This window comes from Limulus polyphemus, unplaced genomic scaffold, assembly GCF_000517525.1.
Source record: "Limulus polyphemus unplaced genomic scaffold, Limulus_polyphemus-2.1.2 Scaffold1011, whole genome shotgun sequence".
Taxonomy (NCBI): Eukaryota; Metazoa; Arthropoda; class Merostomata; order Xiphosura; family Limulidae; genus Limulus; species Limulus polyphemus.
Window position 1 is genome coordinate 306,941 of NW_013666621.1, and position 9,614 is coordinate 316,554.

At 32.3% G+C, this 9,614-nt stretch overlaps 1 protein-coding gene across 4 annotated transcripts in view; it reads right to left on the reverse strand.

Moving 5' to 3' along the window:
* Positions 1–6,632, reverse strand: part of LOC106461691 (calcium/calmodulin-dependent 3',5'-cyclic nucleotide phosphodiesterase 1-like) — a 51,005-nt gene extending 44,373 nt beyond the window's left edge. For 3 of the 4 annotated variants that reach the window (XM_013921539.2, XM_022388708.1, XM_013921538.2), the window contains exons 1-3: positions 6,559–6,632; positions 4,004–4,160; positions 860–973 (exon numbers count right to left, since the gene is read on the reverse strand). In XM_013921539.2, the coding sequence (XP_013776993.1) occupies positions 860–973; positions 4,004–4,137 (248 nt within the window). In that variant the 5' untranslated portion in view covers positions 4,138–4,160; positions 6,559–6,632. Of the gene's footprint in view, positions 1–859; positions 974–4,003; positions 4,161–6,558 lie in introns of those variants that run through there. The other variant, XM_022388709.1, reaches the window with a different exon arrangement.
* Between the last annotated feature and the right edge of the window lie 2,982 nt (positions 6,633–9,614).

Below are 9,614 nucleotides of genomic sequence, written 5' to 3' on the forward strand. Positions count from 1 at the left end.
GGATTGAGTGTGTGGCTTAAAATAATGCAATCAAAATTGGCGGCCAAACTGGTAGCTACACTTATAGCATTGATAAGAATTTTACAGCAAATATTCATTCATTAGTTAGCCAGGCAGAGTTTTTTGTTCAACTTGGGCCATGATGATGGGTAAAACAAAATACGGGGCCTAGTTAACTAATGATTGGATATTTGCTCTAAAATTCTTATCTATTCTGAAAGTGTAGCTACCAGTTTGGCCACCAATTTTGATTTCATTCCTTTAAGCCACACACTAAAGCCTTTTTTGGCACCTTTTTGTCTTGATAAGGATTGTTAACATTGGGTTTCATAGTAGGGTAGAGACGATTTTTTTTGTGAAAACATATTGCAAACAACAATTATAAAATAACGTATCTTGTTGTTTAGCCCATTGCTTTAGAAGTAAATAATATTTTGAATTTTAGGTTTTAAACCTGAAATTTCATTTTTTTTCATTTCAATTGTAATTATTTCAGTTTTCCTTAAATATCGGTCTTACTAAAAAAAGCAAACATTAGAAACTAAAGCAAACCAGAACTTAAGAAGGTATAAAATGGCCTGGTGATTAAGGCGTCCGACTCGCAATTTGACGGTCGAGTTCGAATCCCCGTCATTGAGCATGCGCGCCATTTCAGCCACATGGGCATTATAATGTGACGGCCAATCCCGCTATTCTTTAGAAAGGTAGCCCAAGAATTGGCGGTGGGTATTTTTTACTAGCTGTCTTCCCTCTCGTCTATCACTACTAAGTTAGAGAATGCTAGTGCAGATAGCTCTTGTGTAGCTTTGCGCGAAATTCAAAAACAAACAAATAAACGTGTTAAGATGAAATTACTTACTTAGATTCGCTCGTTGTTGCAGTTTCCAGGACACTTGCAGCGTACTGTAACGATTTCTGTATGACATTGATTGGTACTTCACCATGTTGAAGATGGTGTAAAATTTCTCGAAGTCTGAAACATTTCAAAAAATATTGATGGATGGATTTGACGTTCATAGTTTTGAAATGAAAATCTATTAATTATTTCAATATTCATTGTTTTATGAAAATAAGTACTTAAACATAAAGTTATATTATTGTTCAGAGGAATTAGATAGACCAAAGTGTTTCAATATACGAGTTATCTTGGACAGCAAGTACCAATAGGTTGTTTAGTTTTGTCAGAATTTAAAATATATATATATATTCTTCTTTTTCGCCAATTGTCAAAATAAAAAGCTTTTACTCATATTTTTTAATAGTATAAATATATTATATGTTGTTGTTGGGCTTTGGATTATTCTACAGTAGATGTCTGTGACTTGTTGGCGATAAATTCAACGATAAATAAACAGCACGCCATTCACTTGTTTTCAAATAATATATTGGGAACAAATTAAACGTATGTTCAACAAAGTCTTCACCTATAGATATTATAGGCATATCATAAACACTATATGTATAGTTCTCTCCTTCTTGTCAAAAGACTACTTAGGCCTATTCAATTACTTTAGAATTTCACTTGACAAACCGAACTATCTTCTCTATTACTATCGCACTTGTATTCCGTGTGTGATTCACTTACAATTATGGCGGGCCCGGCATGGCCAGGTGGTTAAGGTGCTCGACTCGCAATCTGAAGGTCGCGGGTTCGAATCCCCGTCACACCAAACATGCTCGCCCTTTCAGCCATGGGAGCGTTATAATGTGACGGTCAATCCCACTATTCGTTGGTAAAAGAGTAGCCCAAGAGTTGGCGGTGGGTGATGATGAGTAGCTGCCTTCCCTCTAGTCTTACACTGCTAAGTTAGGGACGGCTAGCGCAGATAGCCCTCGTGTAGCTTTGCACGAAATTCAAAAACAAACAAACAGACAATATGCTATAGATTTCAAGTATAATTTGGTCATTGGAACAATTATTTCCACATGTGCCAGAAAGGTTTTGTCACCATATGCTGCTTATAAAACAGATTGTGAGACTTAATGGGCAATTCAAGTTAATTTGAATATTTAGTTTTTACAAGACGTTTCCGATTGGTCCAATGAATTTGTTTGTAATTCGTAATTAAGCACAAAGCTACACAATGGGCTATCTGTACTCTGCCCACCACGGGTATCGAAACTCGGAATCTAGCGTTGTAAATCCGCAGACATACCGCTGTACCACTGGGGGCAGGTCCAATGAATAAAATAAATTGTGTTGATTACGTTTACAAAGATCACCATATTCCTTCTTTCATTTTTGTTTATATATCCCCATCTCCTGTTCATTATATGTTACATCTCTGGAAAGAACAGGATTACGGACTCAGGGAGTTCGGGACCAATTTCGTAGGGGACCCGCGGAACTGAACTTCCTAAATAAGTCAAATACAATACAATACTCTTTATTAACTACAGTTTGAGTAATACACAAACATAGGTGATGGACAGGTAATGTACAGAACACTAATTTATAATGAATATGAAGTAATGACAACGAATTTGTTAAATGGCTGAGCAAATACTGCTATGAAAAACTACAAAATATGTTTATATAAAACTATTAAGATTGTTATTACAGTGATGCAGTTGCAAACACAAGTTTTTCAACATGACATCCAGTTTAATAATGATAATATTTTCCTACTTAGTCGGGTTCTTTTTATACGGGAGACTCGAGAAAATGAAGTTTTGTATCTTATGCTTAGTAAATATAAGAAATTCAACAGTTGTGGAGATATTTTTGGTGAGTAGGTGATTGAATAAGAAACTCTTTATTTCTGTCACAGTAAATATACACTTGTAAATAGCCATTTTTCTATAAGACATACACCATCAACGTGCATTCTAACAAAGAAAGCCTACTTAAGAAACATAAGATAAACTTAACCAATTTTCTACTTTCATTAAGCAACAAATCAGCAAGATATTAGGTTCTTCTTAGAATTTAGTTTTTCTTGACTAAATTATGTTGCTCTGTTTTTAAACAGTTTTATGCTGTTTTAAGCCTATTAAACATGCTAAAGAGCTGTAATAAATGTAATACATATAAATTAAAGAGGAATACGTTTTAACACGAATACACAATAAATAATAAATATGACTGGTTCATAACTAATGATCCTCCAGTAAGTAAATGGTAATTTTACGGACTTACAATGCTAAAATCTAGATTTCATGTTGTGTAGTTTTGCTCTACAACAGACAGTCATAACTACTGAATATAACGGGTTCATAACTACTGAATATAGTGGGTTCATAACTAATGGGCATAATGGGTTCATAACTACTGAATATAATGGGTTCATAATTGCTGAATATAACTGGTTCTCAACTAATGGACATAACGGGTTCATAACTACTGAATATAATGGTTCATAACTACTGAACATAATGGGTTCATAGCTACCGAATATAATAGGTTCATAACTACTGAATATAATGAGTTCATAACTACTGCATATAATAGTTTCGTAACTACTGAATATAATGGGTTCATAACTACTGAATATAGTGAGTTCATAAATACTGAATATAATGAGTTAATAAATACTGAATATAATAGGTTCACAACTACTGAATATAACGGGTTCATAACTACTGAATATAATATATTCATAATTACTGAACATAATGGGTTCATAGCTACCGAATATAATGAGTTCATGAATACTGAATATAATAGGTTCATAACTACTGAATATAATGGGTTCATAACTACTGAACATAATGGGCTCATAACTACTGAATATAATGGATTCATAACTAATGGACATAACGGGTTCATAACTACTGAAGATAATGGGTTTATAACTAATGGACATAACGGGTTCACAATTACTGAAGATAATGGGTTTATAATTAATGGACATAACGGGTTCATAACTACTGAAAATAATGGGTTCATGACTAATGGATATAGTGGGTTTACAGTAAAGAAGCGCTTAAAATTTACAAATCTTACAGTGTAATAGTGCTATGTATAGTAAAAAATAAATGTTATTAAATCTTAGAAATGTACCTAGAGGCAGCTTTGTCACACGCCCCGGTAGCGTCCACACCTGGTAAAGTTTCTAATTTAGTATCCGAACGATCCATTACCCTATTTTTATCGTGCGCGACTCCACGAGTTAATGCTCCTTCACTTGAATGCATTCGCCGAACAACAACAGAGTCACCTGGTGGAGAAAGAAAAATAGTATAGGTTATAAGTAGTATAAAGCTCATTATATAGACATTGTCGTGAAATTATGTTTGATAATGATCTATATAAATCAGAGCCCTTTTGAAAGACAAAATAAAAACCTTTTTTACATAAATTTATCAAACATTTTCGTAGAAACTGATGAAAATTGTTGATTGTTTGAACAGGAAGATCTTAAGAATTTTGTTACAGAAAATTATTGATTGTTTGAACAGGAAGATTTTAAGAGATCTTGTTACAGAAAATTGTTGATTGTTTGAACAGATCTTATAAGATTTTGTTACAGAAAATTGTTGATTGTTTGAATAGGAAGATCTTAAGAGATCTTGTTACAGACAACGTTTTGATCCACTAGCAGAGAAGTTGACAGGTTTTAATGTTTCGAAAGTTACACAAGAGCTCCCTGCGACAGGGTCCCGAATTTTGAACTGATAGACAAGAGGGAAAGCATTTAGTCAATAGCACTCACCATCAACTTTGGCCTATTCTCTTCAATTAGTGGTATTTGACGACTTACAACACACCCATAGTCCAAAGAGAGAAGCGCGATTTTTTTCTGCGACAGAACGTGAACCATGGTCCATCGGATTCACACTAGGCTAACCATTAGGTTACGCGCGGCTCTAAATAAACTAATCAAATGCCGAGGAACCAGATCCAAACGTTACCCGTAAACCTACTGCTGCATGAAGATCTTTAACATCTAACAAAGAAATTATTTTTAAAGCCCTCAAATGGCTCATGGTAAGCTTGAGAGCTTATAACTATATATAGGTGTACGATCCCTGAAATGGGTATAGTGCGTTTACACTTTTAGCTCTTAAAAGACAATTTAATTCTTTACATAAGTAAAAACAAAATTAACATGAGTCAAAATCAATAATCATCAGATTTTGTTGTTTTAGAACTTACGATTGAATAATATTATTATGCTTTTATTTTTTACGCTATTTACTTTTTAATAAGTAACTGATTATGAATAATTATGTGATGCAGTAGAGAGTTTTAGGTTTTATTTTTTTTGAATATCTTGATTAACTGATATCACATTTATCTATAGGATCTGGAAATGTCCAAGTATGAGAAAGAAGAAAGTGTGGTATTTACAAACTCATCTTACAACCTCGTATTCTTTTGAATTGTTTCAAAATCTTTGCAAAGTTGCACATGTTACTTAAATAGTGGTTATTTGATCTCACAAAAAATTTAGAACTTTGATATTAAAACACTATCCACTAGAACAAAAGATGTATTTAATAAAGTAAATTCACATTAATCAAGACGCAATCTCAGAGGCATTCCTTCCTCACGTCGACGTTATAGGATTTTTATATCACGTTCGTACTTAGATAATTTAGGTAAACACTTGTTTAAAGGAAGTAGACTGTATAGAAAAAAAAAGTTGCAAGCAAAATATCGCTGAATAAAAAGCTTTATGACGAAGTTAAACGTCAAGGGCCTAAAACAATTTTATAGCAAGTAGGGTCTTTCTACTTTCTTTGCCTCCAAAGGGAGGTTAAAAATAATTCACACAGAGTTCATTCCTTTACAAGTTAATTTTTTTATAATTTAATTTTTTCTGAAAATAAACACTAATAATTTTTAACCATGTACTCATTTTACACATCCACCACATTAAATACCATGTGAATAATTGTTAGCTAAACAAAGAGATGAAAATAAATTTTATTCAAATACTACTTAAACAAGAAAGGAATGATTTTTTGCATAATACTTAATTTTAAAAACATCAAGCTATAATAATTGATTATATATTTAAATCAAGCTTTTCTTTTACTAATTGTTTAAACTATTACAATTTATGAACAAGTTGTGATAAGTTTCCAGCTAATAAGTTGTTTATTGGACTTCTCGAAACTTAAAAGCCTTAGTTATGTTAATGACATATTAGAATATAATCCGTTTGTCGTTTACGACAAAATATTATGTTGAAAAAAAACTTGGTAATATGGTATTCGCAGTATTAATTCCTACATATAAGCTACTACGTTTGTAAATATTATAGCATACACACATTTATTTATCCAGCCACTTTAAAATCAGGTCATCCAGACTTGTATTATGACATTTATTTTTAACCGTCTTGGACGACGTATGTCATTAGACGTCTGTTCCATATATCTAGTGCACCATGCATATATTATACGTTTTAGAATATAATATTAGTCTTACTATTAATATTATATATTAACCGGACTCTTTGTATTGTGACCTCTAACTTTAGCTAACAGAATGGTTGTCAAAAATAATTCAAAGAATTAGACAATGTAAAACATCTGATATTCCAGAGTCGTACATAAATTTATACTTTTAAAATACAGATAATTAAAAAGTTATAAAAAACATTGTACTTTTCGTTGAAACAGGCTCTTGTACGCTGGAATCTGCATCTTCAGTTCTCTGAGCTTCGGATGGGTTAGCCACTGTACAAAGAGAGAGAGAGAAAGTTGTATTATCCTTTTAGATTTAGATCTTAGGTTATAAATTTTAGCAAATACTTGGTGTATTTAATTCAAGTAAGATTTCAGCAAGTTAGGAAAATGTGCGATATCATATAAAAAAGACTGAAAAAGTTAAGTACATTTTTTTATTAATCCAGAATGATTTCCAAAACATCAAGTAAATACAAATGGTTGAGTACGTTATGTTATAACTAAATAATGAAATGTGTATTCATTCTATTCCACGCGAAGACATAGTAAAGTTGTCGGATACAGCGAATATGGATTTGTGTGCAATCGTACTGTTGAAACGAGTGCTAGGAAAACGTCGTTATCGTACACTAAATGTGACTATGGAAAGCCTCGGGGCGGGAGGGTGTGCTTTGAACATGAAAATCTTACAACAGAGCAATAAAAACTCCAGGACTATTTTGAAGAAGCATGCTCGTCAGTGCATGCCCGGTTGTTGCGACAGAGTCTGTAACGTGGTGAGGTTCCAAGAAATTTTTAATATAACGTAATCAGCCTCTAAAGAACATCTCAAATACACTATTTGTTGTGTTGACAAGACTTTCCATTGAACATCAAAGAATATTACTATGGATCGAATGATAAATATATATAAATAGATAAAATAAGCTAATTGCTTGATGTGCATTCCAGTAAAATACACTAAATATTTCCGGCCTTTATTGCACGTTAAATTTGTAAGTAGGGAAAAAAACCTGACCTATTCTAGTTCTGGTTTTTAAACATATAAATGTTCCCCTATCCCCCTAAAACACAGTGACACTTACATAAACTAAGCTAATCAATTCGTGTCTCTTTATTAAAATACCAAATATATTTCTGATATTAATTATTCATCAGGAGTTTAATAGCAAAACTAAATGAATGTAGAGATGCTATTTTTTTTACCTTTACTAAGTTAACCTGAAGTATACTATGTTATATTATATAAAATTATTCGATTTAAATATTAGTATAGAAGAAACAAATATAAATAATACTATTTGATTCCTCTAGTTGAAAAATAGAAGATGTTTATAAGCTACGTTAATTGCTGCTAAGTTAAATTAATAGACAAACTAAAATCATAAGGTGTTGTAGCCTAGTTTTCAATCGAAGAACTGACCAATATATTATGGTGGCTATATGAAAAAATTATTAACCAAAATTTATAGAAATGGATAGATTTTGTCGCTTATTTTTTTTAGTAATTCACGCAGTTTTCGTTTAAAGTTTGAGTATCTTTTTCTTTATTCGCACTTGACCTAAATCATGAACTCAATGTTTATTCTTGAAAGGTTGAAAAATGCAGACTTTTGACTACTATATCAAATCTTGGTTCCTGTTAATCTGAGTGTTCTAGAAGCAAAGAATATCTAAACTTAGTCTTTAAGAACAATAAGACAGTTGTTTTCTTTCAAAATATAGTTATTAGGTTTGTTATTTCTTGAAAATATAAAACTCCAAAATGGGGACGTTGATAAGTATTTCTAAACGTCTTATGTAGTACAAAATGTTTAAAAATATTTTCAACATTATTTACTTATAAAGCACCCTATAGATTGAATACTAATTTATTACATACATACTTCTGATGTGGTATTCTACAGATATTTATTCGATAACTGCTTTACAGTTACAGGATACTGGCATACCACTATACATCTGATGTTTAGTGGATAGTTATTTTTCCATGTTCACGACTCTAATACAGCACTTTACAGCTGTTTATCAGATAACTAGTTACCATGTACAAAACGTTATTATAGTACTCTGCAGTTTACTTTTATTGGCTAATTCTATTGTATGTATCTGCAATAGTTTAAAATTTCTATAGCAAACTTTACACAAAATATCGCTTTAAAACTGATTCGGATAAGAAAACTTGTACTTGAATTATCATGTTTTTACAGCAAATAGAACTCGAATCTTGCCATAATGAATGGATAACCATTAAGTCTAAACATCTTTTCAATATATACTTGAAACTAACTTTAATTTGGTGAATACCCGATTCATCGATTAACTAACATTCAATTTTAAGTGAAGTTAGAAGACTGGGACAAGTGATTTATCTAAAAGATAATGTCAATGATACGAGCTTAATAGGAAAGGTAATAAGGTAAATCATTGAAAAGACTTGTTCAAATGCACTGAATTTAAGCAGGTTCTAACCTACTGCTGACTGGAAAACTTTATGTCTGTTCACTGAACGTAATTTACAACATACAGAAAAATGAACTAAAAACGTAAAACAAGAGTAACGGAAAAGTTTATTAAAGAATAATTTTACGTTGTTATATTTTGAAGTGATAGACTAGAAGGAAAGCAGCTATTCAACACCACCCACCGTCAATTCTTGGACTACTCTTCGAATAATGGGATTGGCCGTCACATTATAACGCCCCCACGTCTTAAAGGGCAAGAGTCAAGCACGTTTGGTGATGTGAGTCGAATCCTCGACTCGCAGGTTGAGAGGTGGGCGCTCTAACCACCAGGCGATACCAGACCGACGGGTAAAGAGTATCCCAATGGTTAGCGGTGGGTGTTTTGACTAGCTGCCTTAACCTCTAGTTTATCAGACGGCTACGTGCAGTTAACCCTTTGCATAATTTTTCGCGCATATTCTGAAACAAATAATATTTTTCTTTCATCGTACTAATCTATAATCTCACTGTAAAAGAGGAAAGCGGATGTCTTGAACACGTGTATATAGTTTGATACAAGCGTCTTTGTTATTCAAATAAAACACGTAAGTATGATAATATTACTACCTGTACTCAATAACGACAGCTGTACTATTCGTTAGATCATATTTCTTTACATTATCAAAACATGAATTTCTTTCACTTCTAGACATTACTCTGTAAAGAACGAAGATAAGTCTCATTCTTTAGATCAGTTCTGGAGAGAAAGAAGATAAAAACAAAACTCGTACACCAGCCATCTAACTGTCT